The 19,795-nt window shown below is 41.6% G+C and overlaps 1 protein-coding gene across 1 annotated transcript; it reads left to right on the plus strand.

Moving 5' to 3' along the window:
• The first annotated feature begins 302 nt into the window (after positions 1-302).
• On the plus strand, positions 303-15,003 carry LOC109861914. The gene is made up of 10 exons (XM_020441766.1): positions 303-341; positions 425-583; positions 4,725-4,944; positions 9,831-9,914; positions 10,918-11,051; positions 11,374-11,510; positions 12,037-12,191; positions 13,359-13,600; positions 14,043-14,232; positions 14,513-15,003. The coding sequence occupies exons 1-10, from the start codon at positions 309-311 to the stop codon at positions 14,707-14,709; spliced, it is 1,551 nt and encodes a 516-aa protein (XP_020297355.1). The 5' UTR covers positions 303-308; the 3' UTR covers positions 14,710-15,003.
• Positions 15,004-19,795: the final 4,792 nt, after the last annotated feature.

Raw genomic sequence — 19,795 nt, forward strand, 5'->3', positions numbered from 1 at the left:
AACCTGTTGCCGGTAATAGTTTTTATTTTTTTATTGCGACGATGGTTTCTTTTAACAAACCGGAGGTGCGAAGGCAACGCCCTTTTATGTAACGGCCTTCATAATCGACCTTGGTCGCTCTCTCTCGGTGTAAACCGTAATTCTTGAGCAATGCCCGAATAAAAATTATCTCGATACACTTTAAGGATAAATTTCAAACACACAAAAGTTGGCGCGCCAAAATGGTTTGCGCAACGCGGTTTTTCGGAAAAATTTGAATTTTATTTTAATTAAAATAACTAAATACTTTTTGTTACAGATACGTCGCGATGTGGATGCTGACGGTCACGTTGAGATGTCAGGTAAATATTTCTCGTTTTACAGTTGATTGATTTGACACGTTCGTGTCTCGCGAGAAAACTCAAAATGACTCTGTCTCACAAAGGCGACCAACACGGAAACGGACGGAGTTTCCGAGGACTCGGTTATCGATGACGCTACCGACGATTATTTAGCGGGCAGCGGATCAGGACTCGATGAGGACGATAACTCTCATAACGAAACCAGAGAAGCATTAACTCACGAGGCCAGCGACCACGATGCTGTAAGTCACGCATCGTCAATTTGTTTCGCGTTGCGCATCTATTTGTTGAAATTTGTAATAGACATTGGCGCACAACGCGAGTTTCTTCCCGATCGGCTATTTCTTTGTTCCGTTATCTCTTTATGCGAAAATGCGCTTTACTTCCATACTTTATATTTCCCGCGTATAAAAATGATACATATTTTTAAAAATAGAGAAACGTTCGTAATATAATTAGTGCACGTTTTTACTTATCGCGAATAAATCACAAAGCAATGAAAATGAGAGAAAATAAATAATAAAACTTTCTCGTCAGGAAGCTTATTTTTTGCAATTCTCTGCAAAATTTCCATAAATATCGCTTGCGACAGCAAAAAGGAAAGTGAGAGAGTAAAGAAGAAAGGCATACCTACACACATGCGTATTATGCACAGTCGCCGCCGCCTCCGACGCGCGTACATCCAGTTATAGTTAATTGGCGAACGGTTTCCTCGAAAGTGGATTAAAAAAAAAGAGTTAACGAGAAGAGTGGAAAAAAGAAAATGCAGGAATGATACTTGCCCATCTGTTCAGTTTTGCGTGATTCCTCGTTAGCGAATGCTCGCGCACATAAGGCCGCGAGCTTGGATGCAGGTGTTCTGCATCCGCTATGATATTCAAGAGAATAAAAAATAAGGAACGCCGACAGTTAACCGCAGCAGAGACGACGCCTCGATCGTCCGCGCGTTCTCGATCGAGCGGAAAAAATACCTGCCGAGGATGTACGAGGTGCACCCAAGATCGTCTTGCTTATACGTATATATATATATATATATATATATATATCTCGGTGTGACTCTCTCGCCGTCGTCGCTGCGACGACGTGAAGCCGCAGAAGAGTCCGTGTGTTCGCGACAAAAATCAATTATTGCACCAGGCGCATTCGCTCGAGAGATCCTCTCCTGTAATTCTTCCGCCTTTTCCGCGGCACGTAGAAAATGCCGTTGGCTGTTTCTTAAACGAAGGGCAGAAGGTTGGTTGGCGCGCGATCTTTCTCGGTGAGGGAAGCGGAATAAAAGACCATTCCTTTGATTAATCGCCGTTTATCCGATGATCTTCTCTGGAACGTCTTTAAACTAGTTTCAAGCGGGATCGATTCCGATCGCGAAAAAAACGTGAACCAGTTTTCCAGTAGAATAGCTGGAGGAGGAAAGGGTATCGCGGCCAAGTCCGTGCGCGACCTTCGTTATATCGCAAATTGCGAGGCGAACAGATCGCTTCTTGCGCCCCGTGCGAGAGTCTCTCTCTTCTAGGAAGAAAAGAGAGACCTCGATTTACTCGAGAACTTGAGGAGCAGTTTGTTTGTCCTGCAGAGAGTGCTCTACTCTCTGCGGAACGGGAAATATACGATCAATTTCATCTGCGCCGCATTCCGCCGTTTCCGTTCGTTTCAATTGAGAAGGCAAAGATCAGGAAGTGCGCCGTGGGATGCGTAGTTAGAGCAACAATTCTAAATTATCTCTCTTTCTCTCTCTCTAACACACACACACACACACACACACACACAAGCCACACAAAAGGCAAAGAACCGTTCCTACGAAAATTATTGCGGCCGATAATCACAGAAAAAGATAATGTCGCGCAATTGAATAATAAATTTGTTGGTTTTAATTACAAATGAATATTAATTCTTATTTATATTTATCTTATGTGCAAAAGTATCATCTACAATAAAAACAAAAATTAAAAAAAAAGAGAATCTGTAAAAAAAATATAAATACATAACAGAGTAGTTTGTTAAAGTTTGTAAAATTACGTATAAAGTTCGATCTAACTAGCAATCCCCTGGAGTTTTTAACTCGATCTTATTCAAGTTACATTCTAGAAACAGGAGCGTTTATATAAGTTATTCGAGCGATCTTTCCTCGACTAATGACTTTCGACACTCTAACCGCGCGACCGTTAATCACTGCATGAATGCGCATGTCTCGATGCGACTTGATCAAATGAAGAAATAAACGCTCACTCGAGAAGAAACCAAGTCTTGTCTGTCGGCATCGTCTTTCAGAATGCAAGAAACCGAGAAAGCTCAAACGGTTATTTCACATCTTCTCTCTCTCTCTCTCTCTCTCTCTCTTTCTGTCTTTTTAAAGAATCGTGGATGTTAATCGATCATTAAAGAAGACGTTTTTTTTTTTATACAAGCAAGATCGAATGTTGAATTGTATTCACCGTGTCGAATGCTGATGCATCATTCTCTAATATCAACCCGCATTCCGAAGAACGGAAATTGTCGAACAAATTATCCGGAAACGAATGTGTTTATAAGTAAGAAATATAAGTTTCTTGGAAGAAAAAGAACACAACCGACACACAAGTAGTCGGAAGACATTGTCGTGTGAAGAAAAACTTCGACGAGAATAAATTGCCGGTGTATTGGGTAAGGTACGTACGAAAGAGCGTATCTCGTATTGCCGCGTTTGCGCTACCAAGTTACAGCACAGTTAACGCCGAAGCAACCGTGGCTAAGCACGACGAGAGTCGAGGATAATCGGCACTTATCGTTCGCGTCGGGTAATACATTCCGATGAGATACCACGGAGGATTCAGCGACCACCGGTCATTTCACGGCGGAGAATGGCTCGGACATTTGTGGAGCTGCTCGTTCGCGGCCGGCTTTTTTTTGCCGAACAAGAGAGAGAACGATCTTCTAACTACTCCACTGGCCCATAAACGCCCATCGCGCGTCGCACTCGAGTTCCTGAAATTCCGCAAAAGTGGAATCCGTGAAGAGAAACAATTTGCCTATGTGCTCGCGGACGTAAACTGTCGCGTTCGTTCTCTTCTTCCCCTTTCCGCCAGACATGTGCGTGAGATGAAAAACTCACTCGAGAAAAAAAGAAAGGAACGGATAAGATCGGAAAGAACAAACATTAGCGCAGCTAAAGCGACGGTTTTTCTTCGTCACGGCATATGTTCGCGACTTTTTCCGTGTTCACCACCTAACCACGTGCCCGTACCTTTTCTTTTCCCCGGCCAATTCGCCGGAGAGGTGCCTACTTACCTACCTGTCGCGCTCGCGTTGTGCCGACAAGCGGCTTGAAGCACAATCCTTTTCCTCAATCGCTCCCGTCTTTCCCCTCCTCTCTAAGCTAAGTTCCTCGTTGTCTTGTTCGCTGTTCTTGTTTCTCTTCTTGCGCCGCGGCGTACGCGAATGGAAGACCTCGAGTACCCACGCTTGCCGGGGAATGAGCTCGTAAAGCGTTAGTCACGCGCTACTCCGTGCGCTGTCCGTTTTTCCTGAGACTTCCTCGTCGGCTTCTCCTGTAGTCGTTCCTTTCCGCCTCTCTGGATTCTCCACCGTGGCCGCGCCTCCCTTCTTCCGCGTGTGCCTCCTCCTCGTCGTGGTCTCGACCCCTCAACATTTTTTCTCGCCCTTTCTCACCGCTCGAGCGGTAGCGATCCGCACAGGTTGGGGGTTAAACCGGATCGTTAACGTAAGAGAGGTCAGGGCTCCCGCTCGACGGGATGGATTTTGCATAGCCGGGGATCGAGCGTGTTACCTACCTACGGAGCGGGAATATTTTCGCGGGAATTCCGCGCGCGAGTTGTAACGGCTTCGAAACCTGGCAAATCACTACTTGCGACTCGTTAGCGGGGATTTCTTGCGTTCGTTCCTTCCCCCGAGCTCCTCCCTCCTCAACGTACGAATATCATTAGTCTCGGGAATTCGGCACGGGCAGTCAATTATCAGCGTGAACGATCATATCTGATTTAACCGTCAATTATTGTAGCGTGAATCGACGAAACCTGAGCAACCAAACCAGACGAACTGATCTTCCAGTAATAACTTCCGCGAGAAATTTTTAACAAATTAATATGAGAAAGTTCGTAATGTGTGACTCATCATTTTGTTTTACCTATTAGCGGGCAAATATACAGTTATTAATAAATTAAGTTTTAAAAAACTCTTCTCTCTCTCTTTCTCTCTTTTCTCTTGCACATAAAAATTATACAACAGTTTTTCGGATAATGTAGTAATCAAGTATTTTATATTGAATTAAGAAAAAATGCACATATATTGCTTGTACAAATAACAAATATGTTAATAACGGTACCGTACCCGATACTGTACCCTGTACCGTTGTCAGCACTAATAAACTACGTTTTTGTTTCACGTAAGGTCGTGTACGTCGGCGAAGGCGCCGCTTACGTGCCAGTTCCGTCGTTAAAAAATCGACCTCTGAACCCAAATCTACAAGCTCTTCAGACTCTTCAGGGCTTGCAAGGCCTCACCACAGGCAGTGGCACAGGTGTGGCCGGTGACGAGGATTGGAGGAGACATCCGGAAAGCTGGGACCGCGAGCATCGAAGATACAGGCCCAACACAACGAGAGTACAACGTGGGTATAAAGAAAAAACTGTTTTTTACTTTCTCTCTCTCTCTCTCTCTCTTTCTCTCTTGCTAAGTTTGATTACTACAGACTTGATGACAATGTCAAGATAAATGATCTCTCTCATAACTGATGTAGATCGCAGTTCTACGTATAGCAGGCTCGTGTTTCTTCAATAAAGTACATAGATGTGTGGCAGGTGTACACGTAGGTACATCGCGCGCGAAAGAGAGGAAATTACCTCTCGACCAGTACAATCTGTACGAGCTAATAGAAATTTCCTGCTTTGTAAGTAGTTTTATTCGATGTTTGCAACAACACGTTAATTAAGCGGAAATGCGTTACGAGAGAGTATTGATTACGTCGGTCTAGCACCCCAGAACAGAACTCTTCATTTGCTCTGTAATAGTTTATCGATTTAATGTAGCTCGCGATTACATTAATTAAAGAGTCAATTTCGCGAGAGAAATATACTCGGAGCACAAACAAACGATCAGCTCATCGTGTAGAACGAAAGGGTCGCCGCTCTAGGTCGCTACTGACAAAAAGTATTTACCGGTACCGGTCCGGTGGGTCAGTATGCCTCGGCGGAAAGATGCCGCCGTCGTCGTCGTCGTTTAGCATGTCGAATCCGTTATTTTTCCGTTCGTTATTTTTTCGTTCGTTGTGTTTGAAGAAGTCCCGAAATTCGCAGACTACGTGACAGAAAACAGATCGTGACTCGCTATACCGTTTGATGTTGATCGATTTGACAAAATCGTAACGTAGCGCTTCTCGAATCGACTTGTATCGTTCATCTTGGCCCGTGCGTCCTCCGGCTAGCGCGCCCGGGAATTCAGAGAGTGCGATGGCGAGTGGCTACCGTTAGAGAGGAGGCAATTAAAACGGTGTCGGAAAGTTGTACGAGTCGACGCTCTTGACATCGAGAGTTCCTGACGCAGGAGGTAATACAACGTCTTCGCGACGCGCACCTCCGACGACGGCAGCGTCTCCGATCGTCATCATCATCGGAATCCCGCGCGATCGTGTCGTTATCATCTCCCGCGCCGGGACGTCATTATCCGAATCGCACGATCGATTCCTCTTCCTCCTCGTGAAAACTCGAGCACATATGACCGTGCAGATATTTCGACGCGTATACGTTATACGACGCCCGGTAATCGACGACAGCTCGTTTCTGGACGCTGCTTTTTCCGCGCGGAAATTGCAACGCAGTGAAAATGATGTTTATGTGAGCGGCCGTTATATGGCATTTTTACTTTATCGCCATGCCGGCGAGTTCACGTTGTGACGTGAGGTTATGTCGTCGAGTCTATTGAAAAATTATCCTTGAATGATTTAACGTAATCTCGTGTATATATATATATATATATAATAATATATAATGTAATATTTTTTATATATCGCGTTGCAAATCCTTGCAGTTACGTGTATTCTACTGTTTGCTATTTTTCTTATTTTTGCATTTTTTCTGCAGCGTTCCGGTTTCGCGTGTAATTTGCATCGTGCGCTAAAAAAACGCGCGCCGGTTGCATCACGCGTTTGCGCTCCGTAGCAATAATATAATAAAATTACACAATTCCGTGCTTTCCACGATTTTATGATGACAAAAAAACAATGGCGATCTCAAATCGACTTGGCAATCAATTTTCCTTGATTAGTTCGCCTTTGCGATATCAGTGACTTCTCATTAAAGAAGTTCATCTAATCAGTTGATGCTTCAGTTTTAATCTCACGTGTGTGTAGCGGATGCGCGCGCGGCAGGTAAGCTACCTGCTGCAGGCGGGTAATTAATGCCAGTAGAACAAGACATTAATAACGCCGACGCAATATCCCGTTATTGAAAGAATAATAGACGATGTCCTGTGAAGACAAAAAAATTAAATTTCCTACGATATAGCACGCGCGCAGCTTATTCGTTGCGAATGTGAGATTTTCTCTTGTGAAACTTTGCAAAAATGTGTTGTATATTGTAAATGCTACCTGTACGCACACACAACTTGCAAGTATGGAACATGTGGCGAGTAATCGCACACATACACAACCGGTGTGTTGGCGGACTTTACTACCTGATATTCCCGAGAGAAAATTATAGCATGTTTCATACGTGGTAATGTAAATACAAGTATATGTAATATTTACGGGAATTGCCCGTCGTACTGCACAAGCTTTCCTTTGCGAGCCCTTTTAATCGCATTGTGCGGAAAATTACGATCGTAAAACCGCAATGTACGAAAAATGCTTTAACGACGCATCGTTTCTCTCATTAAACCGGAACGAAGCACCTATTAAGCCATTTTGTACATATTTTTTGATCGTCTTGTGTTTTCCTAATTATTATTAAGTCAATTTGCTCTTCATCAACGTGTCCGTATTATTTACATTTACTGCGCGCAGACGACCTACGATCTATTTGAGAGATTCACAAATTCGTAGCTACGTGTAATTTCAAAACCTTATTACGTGAATGCGCATGGGATGTTGCGCAGAGAGATTGACTCTTTCTTTCGTTACAAACCACGGGAAGTTGGTTCTTTTCATAATTTGCGCTTCGAAAAAAGAGTTGAGTTACAAGTGAACACATGCTTGAATCTTCCTCCCTCGCCTCGCGCTCCTGTTAGCTCCGATAAATTATTCCGCACGCATAGTTCGTGCATGCGAGCAAACCCGACCGGACGTTATTTTTGTAAAGATCGATAGAGATCCAAGCTCACCGAGACAGGATCGATGATCGCGGTGCTACGGTAAATTTCCTAAAACATTCGGACGAGAGCTTGCCATTGGCAATGATGAATGTTACGCTCGGCGTAATGGAGCTCGCTGCCTCAATGAAGTCGTAAAGTCGAGCCGCTTGCTCTCCGCGGGAACTTGAGGCCACCCGCGGTATCGTCAATTACGCGAAAGGGGGCTCCATTAGATTTAATGTATCCTCGTCGGTAGCGCTCGAGATTCTCCCGTCTTCCCGGGTTCGAGGTCTATTTTGCTATTTATTTTTCTCCAACTCTATACTCCTACACATTTATTCACATTTTCCTACGCACACGCGAAGCTGCTTATACGGTTTTTCTCTGAGCATCTCGCGCAAGCGAATAATCGCACGAGAGAATTTAGATGAGGAGATTGAAACACACGAAATTGAATTTCAAAGATTTGTTTATTCGCAAGTTTTAATAAACAAACTTAATAGTTTATCGCTTTTTTACACGCGCGATACAAGTTTCCCGAAGAAACCCGGCAGAGCATGTTCTCCGAGTCTCTTCGCTCTCGGCACGTTCGAGCAAATATTGGCGTTGCTCAACTCTTCCCATTGTCTGCCCACTGACGTTTTGCCGGACGATGAACACAAAGCACGCATCCGCAATTCTAATAAGCGTGCGTATACGTATATACGCCGCTCGAAAATGCGCCACACTCGCTCGCTGTGTATAGACGTACACGTGACGTAGAACGAGGGGTGAAACACAGAACGGTTGTATCATCGGTATGCGGCGCCTCCTTGTGTAACTATCTCTCTCATATCTCTCTATTTTACTATTTTTTTCCACGGATCTGTTCGCGCCGGTTTTCTTTTCGCTTCTTCAAATTCAATTTCTTCGTCACTCGAGTAGTTTTATTCATTCGAGATCAATTGACTGAAGTTCATATTTAATTAATATAATGAGTTGTGGATTGTTCCAAACTTTGCGAATTAAGTGAAAATAAAGTAGACCAATAGAAGCATAAACACGGTTGTGTGTTATAATTTTTATTATATTCAAAGATGTAACAGCATTTTAATTTTAATACCTAAATATTTAACAATTACGAATGTGACTTCTATTTGTTCGATTAATTACGTAATCGCAAAATGTATTTCGATGTTCCGATCGATTCAGCACTTTTATATTTTTGTTCCTGAAGAATGATGTTTATAAGCGTCAAATGAATATAAATAGTTTCTCGGATTATTTCGAATGTCATGCGAAGATGCGTCTACGAGGCCCATCCTACGAGGAACCGCGTGTGGGACGGAGCGTGGGTCACGGAACGAAAAGGTTGTATCATCGGTAGACACCTCGAGTGTAACTATCTCTATCCTCCATCAATCTCCATTCCGCTTTACAGCCGCGGCGGCGAGTTACGTTGTTACAGTGGAAACGGCTTCTTACCACGAAGAGCGCCTATACGAGACCCCCAACTTACTTTCACTCGTCATCAGCGACCGGTTTTCCACTCGCTCCTATCCGCAAATCTACGATTTTCCGCACCCGGTTTCGACACGCGAATGACGACAGGATCTCTCTCGGTTGCTCACTCGCCGCACGCCCACGCACCACGATCGATCGATTCGCCTCGTTCTCGATATGTATCCGACTTGGTCCGAGACGAGTCAATTGCCGTGTCCTATTTGCGCCTTCCTGAGAACCTCTTCTCCGACCGGGAACATTTTTACTAAAAGAGCATTATCACAATCATCGCGCGATTTACGTCCATTTTCACAGTTGCCTCGTTGATTTATTAATCGGACAACGAGAGGTATTCAACAATGGTTTATAGTGAGTTTTCTTCTTATGGTTCGTATACTCGGATGGCACAGTTTTCCGTTCCTCTTTCGTCATTTCGAGGTCCCACCTAGACCTTCTCAGTTTCGCAAATACGAAAAGCCGTAGAGGCGAAGAGTTCATCGCGCTGATGGATCAACAATGTAGCTGATCTAGGTCTTCTCCAGATACCTTCTTTGATAGCTTGTCGGAACGGTATTGCGCCGAGAAATGTTTTTTTTTAATAAAAAATTCACAGAGAATTCATGATTCAAAGAAACAATTATAATACTATCGCACTTAATTGTACAACAAAATTTACAATAATTGAATATTGATTTTTCTGATTAAAAAAAAAGAAAACAAATTTTGCAGATATCGAAGCGGAGTGCCAAGACGACTACATGAAAATCAGAATTGGATTCAACGGATCTTTCACCGGTCTCTTGTACTCAGCAGGTAAAATTTTATTAATTCTATAAAGAATTTCGCGATAAACACGGCTGATTGTTAGTTAGGAGAGGGATAATCACACTCGACGCAAAACTCGGTCCGGACTATTACGCGGGTAAATTATGCAAATAGCGCGAACGGCAAAAAACAGTTCGACGGTTCTAAGACTTTTGCGCTGGATCTCTTCCATTACGGTCAGCAGATTCGACATGATGATGTACCTAAAATGTGGCTGCATAACCGACTGCATCGCCGGTATCCGCAATTACCTCGACAGACAGTGGGACGAGTATATACGTCCGCGCTAACGAGGTAATGGTGGAAATTATCGTAAAGCGATCGGCCGCGCCGGAATTTTTTCCTTCGACCGTCGTAAGTCCATTTCGTTCGTTCTAGTAAGATACTTCCGTTATTTCAAAAGAAGTGTACCGCGCCGTGCCTCCCTGGCGTGCAACGCCTCGATAAAAAACTGCGGAAGCGATGGGCCTTTGTGACCCATTCTTTGAGCTCGCTCAAAAATCACTCTCTTTCGATAGCACGTAGCGCGTTCTTCCGGTTTTTCAATATTTCTGTTCTGTTATAATCTCTCCGCGCTTATTCTCGCGACGACTAATTGCGCGAGATATTAAATCAATGTTTTCAATCGAGCGCGAGCACATCGTGTCTTTTTGCGTTAATGTAACGCAAGCTTCGTTTGAAACATTGAAACTACATGATTGAATCTCCAGCGAGATGAATGAAAAAGTCGGATTAACCTAATCTCCGACTTCCTATCACGGCGCTAACGACTATACTTCGCGTTTCCTCACTTACGCTTCGCCGTTCATTTTGCTTCACAAAGAGAACGCGACGATCATCATCCGCCGCGCGACCCGCACACAGTCACCGGCACTTGGAGAAGCAACCAACTACGTGCGCGCACACTCGAGATGTCGATGTGTGCGCGCGCGTACACGTCGCAAAGTAGTCGGCACTTCAGATGACGAAGAACAATCGTTTTTAATTGCAGGCTACTCGTACGACTCCGATTGCATGTACGTTAACGGGACGGGCCGCGACTACTACGAGTTCTACATTCAGCTCAATCGATGCGGCACCCTCGGCGAGAACACTCATCATCAGGACAGCAGGAAGAACCCGACGGTACGTAACAAGCGCGACCTAAGATGCGCGCGTCTTGTCGCGAAGTGAGAGATCGTTACTTCGCCGAATCGGTTGACGGGGAGGGAATGACAACGATCGGGAACTAAGTTCGCGAGAAGAAACGATTGCGACGGTTTGGTTTTAATCTCGATAATCAGGCCAAATTAGATGTTGCATTTTATTAGGAGAACGGAAACCGCGCGGGAATGCTATTGTATCGCTATTGTAGCGAGATTGTATGTGAGAACAAGGCGCTCGCGTATATATTTGTGTACGGAACCATTCACCAACGCGTTCACATGCTCACACCTTGTTTTTGCAGAAAAATCTCATGTGGAACACGGTCACGGTGCAGTACAATCCGCTGATAGAGGAGGAATTCGACGAGCACTTCAAGGTGACTTGTGAGTACGGCTACGACTTTTGGAAGACGGTGACGTTTCCCTTTCTCGACGTCGAGTGAGTGTCGACTTTTATTTCATTATTTTATTTTGTTGCGTTTTGCTTTTTTGTTTTCAAATTTATAAATTATCATTTTGTAAAAACTCGTGTGTTGATTTTGTACGATTTTACACATACTCGCGCGCGTGTGTTTACGTACATGAGATGTTTGCCGATCAAAGTAAATCGATATTGATGACGATGGGATTGGATAAATAAAAAAAATTATATAACATACACACAAGCCGAGTTTTCAATAATACACAAATTGCGGAAATCGTACAAAAGGTCAACGTCGATCAAAAAGAAAAAGACTCTCTCAAAATGGTTTTCATAATGCGCGCGAGGAATGACACGATATCGTCTGAGACCTTCGATTATGCGAAATCGATGGAACGTTTCGCGCGCGAGGCCGCCGTTTACGTAATATCCACGATAATGTCTAACATCTGCTATCCACTGGCGCGAAGTAGGCCGTACTGCTCGGGAGAGATAACGGATACGCATTCTTCCTGCCTCTTTACGCACCCACCTTCTCTTCCAGGGTCGCCACGGGAAATCCCGTAGTCTTCACCCTGCAGCCGCCGGAGTGCTACATGGAAATCAGATACGGTTACGGGACCACTGGAACTAGAGTCGCTGGACCAGTTCGCGTCGGCGATCCTCTGACTCTCATTATCTACATGCGCAGCAAATACGGTAAGCTTCTACGCACCGCGCATAGCTGCCAGCTTCGGCCACGCAAATCGTCAGGACTGGAGCTATTGAGCGAACGATGAATGAACACGGGAAGTGGGAACCATAAACGACGATAAATGAATTTCTTGAAAATTGAAAAATATGAAGTATCAACTGTGTATAAAAAAAAAAAAACTTAGATATTTTATTCTTTTGTTATTAGTATCTATATTTTTGTTATTAGTATTCTGTGCGATAAAATAACTAAATTACACACGTTTATTTGCCGCACGTACAAAACACGATTTCGAATGTATCAATTTCGAGGTTCAATTTAACGCGTCTAACGTCGTGCTAACGACGGCCACAACGATCGAACGAATGAGCCTTCAAGACAAATAGTCTGTAATATTGACAACAAGCCGTTCCTGCAAATCACGCACGGCACGCACATTTTCGTTTCGCGTATATATCTTTTCTTATACTACACTGCCCAGCCTAATCATACGACGCCCGATTCCGCCAAGGTATCATTCGACAGCAATAACGGTATAAGATGAGGCAGAGAGAGAGAGAGGACTGACTTTGTCAGTCGTTGGCTGCGGAGTCCGAGCTCGGTAATTTGCGAAAGATGCGGAAATGCTGGTTCGAGGAGGAGACGCGAAAATGTGTGCAACGCGCCGCGTCGGCGACGTAACGACAGATGTCTGTGATCTAACGAGTCCCACAGCCTTCTGTATTTATGTCTACATCACTTATGTCACGCTAATCTATGTCAGAAGATAGACGTCACATCTTGTCCCTACTCTCAACAAGTTCTAAGACTAATTGGCTTTATTATTGATGGCATTTCGCAAAAGCTAATCATTCTTCATCTAGCTCTTTCTTTCTCTCACTCTATGTGTTCCCCTCTTCTACGTGATTATAATAAATCAATATAAGAAACGGTTGTCTCTTTCTCTGAATATATCATGCGCTTACATGTACATAATTGCGCATTTAAAGTCACGATCATTTCTCGAATCAGCGCTGATAGTAGCCCTCGATTTACGAGTAGTTCAAGTTTCGAAACGTGACTGTACTATACATTATCTCAAGGATTACAGGCAATAACAAACATTTCTGTTTAACAGACAGGAATCGCAGAAAGACAAAATATAAATATATGCGATTGATTGATTTTTACAGACGGTTTTGACATTGTCGTGAACGACTGCTACGCGCACAATGGCGGCAATAAGAGAATTCAACTGATCGATCAATACGGGTGCCCGGTCGATGAGAAACTGATCAGCCGGTTTCGAGGTTCCTGGTCGGAAAGCGGTCTGTTCGAGACGCAAGTCTTCGCCTACATGAAGACCTTCAGGTTCACCGGCTCGCCGGCCCTGTACATCGAGTGTGATGTTCGCATGTGCCACGGAAGATGTCCGGTAACTAGATATATATTGTCCATTACGACAACGTTTACAGACAATCGATTTTTTTATATAATCCACTCTTATTCGCTTTTAATCTACTTAAGCATCGCATTGATTAAACGCGATTAATCGCACCAAGATGGTTTTATCTTTAAGTAGATATCGTCGAGCTATTAATATATTGTCCTATTTCCGTCGTTGCGCACGGAAACTGTTCTCTAATTTTTTATATTACATACAATTTTCCTTCACTTAGCAAAAAGATCGCGACAGATATTTTCGAACAGTCGTGCCAAGATAATCTGGTTTTGCAAATGCACGTATATATATATTCTCTCTCGATGTGCCATATGATACGCTTTCGTTCTTTGTGTTATTAAAATACAACGACGTTTCAGTTTCGACGTAGGTATATTCTTAGATTGTGAAACGCTTCATTCGTTGCATATTTCAGAGCCAACCTTGTCACTGGAGAAACGCGAAGAACGTGGTAAAACGATCGGTGCCGGAAGTGATCGGTGGACCGTCGACGCCGGCAACCAGTTTGTCGGAGAACGTGAATCTCTTCCAGTCGCTTCGCGTTCTTCAGGAAGGCGAGGCGGACACGGAACTGTTCCAGAATTCCACCAACGCCTTTCGCAGCGGTAAAACAAACATTTATGTCAAAGATTGACTTTACTGTTAGAACAAATTATGTTCAAATTGTACATTTATTATCTCAATTAGAGTGGCAAACAAGCTACTTTTTTTAAGAGAAAATCTAAGTGCAGTTTTTTTGACAGTTTTTATTCTCCGAGATAATAAAAATCTTTTCGAACGTTTCTTCTTGTTGGAGCGAACGTTTTGGCGCGCGTATTTAGCAGTTTCAAATATATTTGATTAATTTGATTAATTTTGTTTTTAATCTGTAATGTTTTTTCGCAGGTCTTAGCGAATCTACGACTGACAGAGTGTGCTTGAAATCTTCCGTGGCCAGCACGATAGTGGGACTCGGCTGTGCATTCCTCTGCATCATGGCCGGCACGATACTAGCTATGTGCTCGCGAATGCGACGACAAGCGCGAGACAAATTATTGTCGGATAGCATAAGTTACATGACGCATAAAGGCCGAATTAACTAGAAGCTGCGCTAGCGCGCGGAAGCCTGTTTCTCTTCATTTCCTCGTTTCTCTCGAGTTGATCACGATGCCCCTCGCATCTTTCGCGAGTAAGGAAACGAGGATGTTCCGCCGATAAGAAATAACATGTACTGTGTCGTTAAGGTAGAAAACGGTTCAGGTAAAAATGAACTGAAGCTATTGGCTGAAGCTACATTAGATTACGACAGTGTTAAAACGCGATAATGAATTTATTTAACATACAAAGATGTTTTTTCGGGTTTGAACCGCGTTAGTGTCATTTTTATACCGACATTTCGTGAACATTACATCTCACTTCATCAGGGTTTAAAGAGCAGCCTGATACTGTGAATGAATTTATTTTTTTACAAAATAAAAGACTACTTAAAATTAGAAATAAAAAAGGTCATTATATTTTAAAGAATTTCATATTTCTCGATACTACATTTGATACTTCAATTCTATATCGACTCTCACACAAGATAAGCGCGACACAGTGCGAAGTGCCTTACATATATATTTTGTTTAGTCGTCGATAATTCAGGCTCCCGTGAACCTATACAATAGGTCCCATCGACTCTTCGTGTGCAAACGCTTTTTTATATATAAATAATTAATATTTGCTGCTATATACTTTCGCTTTTTCTACTTACCAGAACGATGCTCATTCGTTTGATTGATCGTGTATGTTTGCGAGTGAGTATAGGTATCTCTGTAGCGATTTATCGCTGATCGAATAAGTAGAAATAAAAGTCGTCGATACATTGCCACGATCTCGGAGTGCCGAATGTGCGATCAGTGAAATAAGACTTACTTCGATTCAATTTGTTATCGCATCGATCGGTGATTATTAATTAACACAATGGCGATCGATGCGGTGTTTTTTTTTATAGTTGCTTATTTCGATCTCGCAAGCGGCATATATTGAGATCAAAACGAGCGTCAGTAACGACGCTTAATTGCCGCTGATATAAGACAGTAGTACTTAAATAAATACATATTCACACGACATTACTCGCCATATTCAGGAACATGGAAAGCATTGCATTATTTGTATTCTCGCACTTTGAGATAATTAGTCAATTTTTAAAAATTTGCAAATAACTTTCGTATCTCTCTCAAACTTGCGTAAACAAGATCTGCATAAAAACAAAAAGAATGGTGTAATTTAATTGATGCAAGAGTATAGGAAGATATAAGAACTAAAATTTAACTTAGTTGCGATTAATTAACGACGATCCGCGCGTCCGAGATTTCATCGTTCTTGAATGTTCGTGAATAATGTGTTACATAAGATTTACTTGAATATATCATTTATACAATAAACAAACATACTTAGGTTTATACGTACACGTTATAATACATAGCATCGAAGTGCGAATCTTGTAATATGGCGAAACAGAAAGGAAACAAAGAAAATTACGATGAAAACCGCATCAGGTGTGTACGGCCAGCGAGGATTAAATAATATTTTACGAGTTCCACCCCGTATATAGAAATGGGGGCGAGCCAAAGAGTCGCATGTATATGTATAGCTCAGCAGAGAGTTTTCTCGTCTTACTATTTATTCAAAAAAATGTATCGACCTAGCGCGATCCTTTCGTCACTGTGTGAAATATTAATTTCCCCTCCTGGTTGTTCCCCTCCGTATATACGTTCGTATAACCGATATGTTACAATTATTATCTTCCGTTTCGTTTGTTCGACATTGATCCTGATCCTTGTGCCTTCTCCTTCCGTCTCCTTTTGTGAGAGTCAAACTTAAGCATCAGAACTCAATTATGTGTAAATATAGTATTGTATATCGTGATTCATAATATTTATAATTGTAAGCTCGAGTGTGTATCAAGGTTTCCAATAAATAATAGATGATTGTATATTCTCACATGTGTGTGTGTGTGTATGCCGTAATTAAACAACATTCGTGACTCGTATAAAAATGCGCATTCGTACACAAAGGGCATTCATTCTCGCGAAAGAAACCCGAAGCGACCGCAACGAAAGCAGAACATTCTACCTGCGATTCGATCTGAAAAATTTCAAAATGTTTTGGGCCGCAACGACGATCTCCGAAAACGGAACGAATCGTGTTTCTCAAACAGCGCATTCGTCTTGCGGTGACGGATCGCCCGATGGCTTAGAAAAAAAAAAAAAGAAAAAAACGTCGATCAATCGCCGCAAATGGAATGTCATCGGTGAAAAGTGAAAACTTCACGCAATATCTCAACCGCAGGAGATCAACTGTGACCATCATTTATCGTTTGATCCTCCCGATAACGAAAGAAAAACGCGCCAATCGAGTCGATAAACGCTCCAGTTATCGATTTTAAAAGCGACAAGAGAAAAACATTATATTCCAAACAGCTTCCCTTAAGCTTCGCTTTAATTATTTGCGTTACGGATGGAGTGATGGATGGTCACGCATTAACGAGTGAATTTAGGGCGCACATGTATTACATATCGATTGTAATATCAGGAGCGTTGATAAACAAAAAAGAAACCTGCATATTGCACTTTCGAGATACGTAGTTGAATAAAAAAGTGATGCACTTTGACGCAACAAAGTAATTCTTTTATGCGTTTAGATGCGCGCGAGAGATAATTGTGTGAAAGTAAAAATTTACGTCTTCTAATTCTTCCCGAAAAATAGGCGTTACCAACTATAGACCTTAAAGAACGGCAAAAGGGCAATCAGCTGCAGTAACGAACTGTCTCGCCTGCCTACCATGTGGTAATTAATCAAGCCACAATAAATTAATTGCCGCTCCGGCAAGAATTAATTGCCATCCCGGCAATAATTATGGCTAACGCAGAAATAATTATTGTGCACCCCGGCAGAGCGTTGGGGTCGCCCAATCCTCGCCCAACGATAATCCGTAATTCAATACATACTTACATCGCGATCGATCGTTGCCCCGCGCGTTGTTGCTCTTGTAAATCCAATTTAATTTCAACAAAGTGATCTTTACCAAAATAAATCACTTTGTACCACTTGCGCTCGCGGATAAATTGTTATTTCGTGAGAAAATATAAACGCGTGCCACAGCATTATCGCGCACTGAAAGACACACAAAGTTGCTATTATTATTATTGTTATCATCGTTAATTTGGTATGATAAGAAAAGTCTAGACGATCGTCATCAGTCGCTCGGAGAAGACTTCCATAGAAACTTGAGAGCGAGAGAAAGAAAAAGAGGAAGGAAGATAGAGAGTCCTGCAGGATACAGATAGGACTACGCGAAGGAAAAGGGGAAGAGGGCGGATATCAAAATGAAATCTCACAGGCTAATAAATACTCGGTTATCGCGGGTGATCGAATTATCGCGCGCGATACGGAGCCCAGGGGCGGAGTTTACCGGGTGCGGATCACCAATATACATCCTCGTGTATACACACGTACGTGGGATACACACGAAACGTGCACTCTCCTGCTCTCCGCTTTCGCTCACTTACTTAAGGTTGTATTCAGGGTAAGATAAAAGATATGCCAGATTATTCGAAATTTGCCAGTCAGTAGATAATATTAAAAAAAGAAATTATGCAAAATTTCAGCTTCTTTGCGAGCCTTGTTAAAAAGTTAGTACGATTTTAATTTAACACGAGTTCTTATGGGATTTCACGATATTCTGATATAAATTACAAAATAAACTGTAGATGTAGATATGCCATAATTTTGAAACTTTTTGCAGTTGTTAATAAATATCTTAAAAACAAATTCCACTTGAAAAAATAGTCATTTCGAGAATATCACATAAAATATAAATTTATATTTTGTTACAATTACTAAATATATATTTAATATACATAAAACAATTATATTTGTAATTCTATATATCATTTGTTACGTTTTAATAACCTTTTATGATTAATATATTTCCAGTTTTTCATTTATCTTACATTGCACGTAGGGTATAATTCTACTCAAAAATATCAAAAGTGAACATCAAAAGGGCACAAAATATACGTAAAAACTTTTCCGTAGTTATTAAAAGTATAATAAATAGTTTTTGTAATTTATTTTAGTACAAATAATACTATTCCAGCAAACAATTATTATCTAAATATTAAAATAGGTGTGGTTCACGCTATGTTTCTTAAACTTTTGACTGAGATCTTACCCTGAATACAACCTTAACACGCCACCGTGTGTATCCCTCCACATGAGGCTCAATATCACGCTCGCGCGCTCCTCTGTATATGTATGTCGCAGGGAGATGATAAAAATAGGGATTTGATCAAATCCCTAAGGTATATGATCAATTCACGGAAGATGGTAAAATAACAACTCCGTGAGGTGATTTCCCTGAAGAAAGTAAGTGATTTGATCAAATCCCTTAACTGTTTTAGTGAAAAGATGAAATAAACAAGTCAGGACTATAGATGCCAGATTTCGGCCGCTTGGTAGAAGTTTCTTTGAAGAAATTTAAAGACGTGTTAGTGAATTCCACAGTTTTAGTGTATGTACCTAAGGTAGATAGAGGCCCATTAGATGGAAATAAAATCGTGGGGATCGTATTAGACAGAAAAAATAATTTATACCAAATACTGGTACCTCAGTTGGAATTATAAAACATTGGCTACCTAGAAACGCTCTTCAAATAGCTACTACAACATTTACCGAAACAGTTCCACAGATTAACCTAAGTCTGCGTGAGATTGCAGGAAAATTATCCGTATTTGGAGGTCAAGGATTTAAGAAGTGTTCCTGTGAACAATTCAAATTACTTTGTAACTCGAGATGCCACAAATCAACAACGTGTTTTAATAAAAATAAATAAACATTATTATTTATTAATTACATTCACAAAAAATGTTTACAATTTCACTAAAAATATTTTTTTTGTTTTTAAAAATATCTGCTTAAGTACCTATTTCTTTCGTTAATTAGTTTCGAATAAATAATTTGTGTTTCAATGACTATTGTTGTATTAATACTATAATATATTGTTGTATTATTATTCTACATTTAATAATGCATGGTTTACTAAATAAATACTATTAATATCTAAAAAATAAATACTTTTAATATCTAAACAATATTATTTCATCTTTTCACTAAAACAGTTAAGGGATTTGATCAAATCACTTA

This window comes from Pseudomyrmex gracilis, unplaced genomic scaffold, assembly GCF_002006095.1.
Source record: "Pseudomyrmex gracilis isolate BER0280 unplaced genomic scaffold, ASM200609v1 scaffold_1142, whole genome shotgun sequence".
NCBI classification, from domain to species: Eukaryota; Metazoa; Arthropoda; class Insecta; order Hymenoptera; family Formicidae; genus Pseudomyrmex; species Pseudomyrmex gracilis.

Coding starts and splice junctions, on each gene's coding strand:
- LOC109861914 (XM_020441766.1), top strand. CDS start 309: ATGTGGATGCTGACGGTCACGTTGAGATGTCAG. Junction 11,511..12,036: donor TTTCCCTTTCTCGACGTCGA/GTGAGTGTCGAC, acceptor CTTCTCTTCCAG/GGTCGCCACGGGAAATCCCG. Junction 12,192..13,358: donor CTACATGCGCAGCAAATACG/GTAAGCTTCTAC, acceptor TGATTTTTACAG/ACGGTTTTGACATTGTCGTG.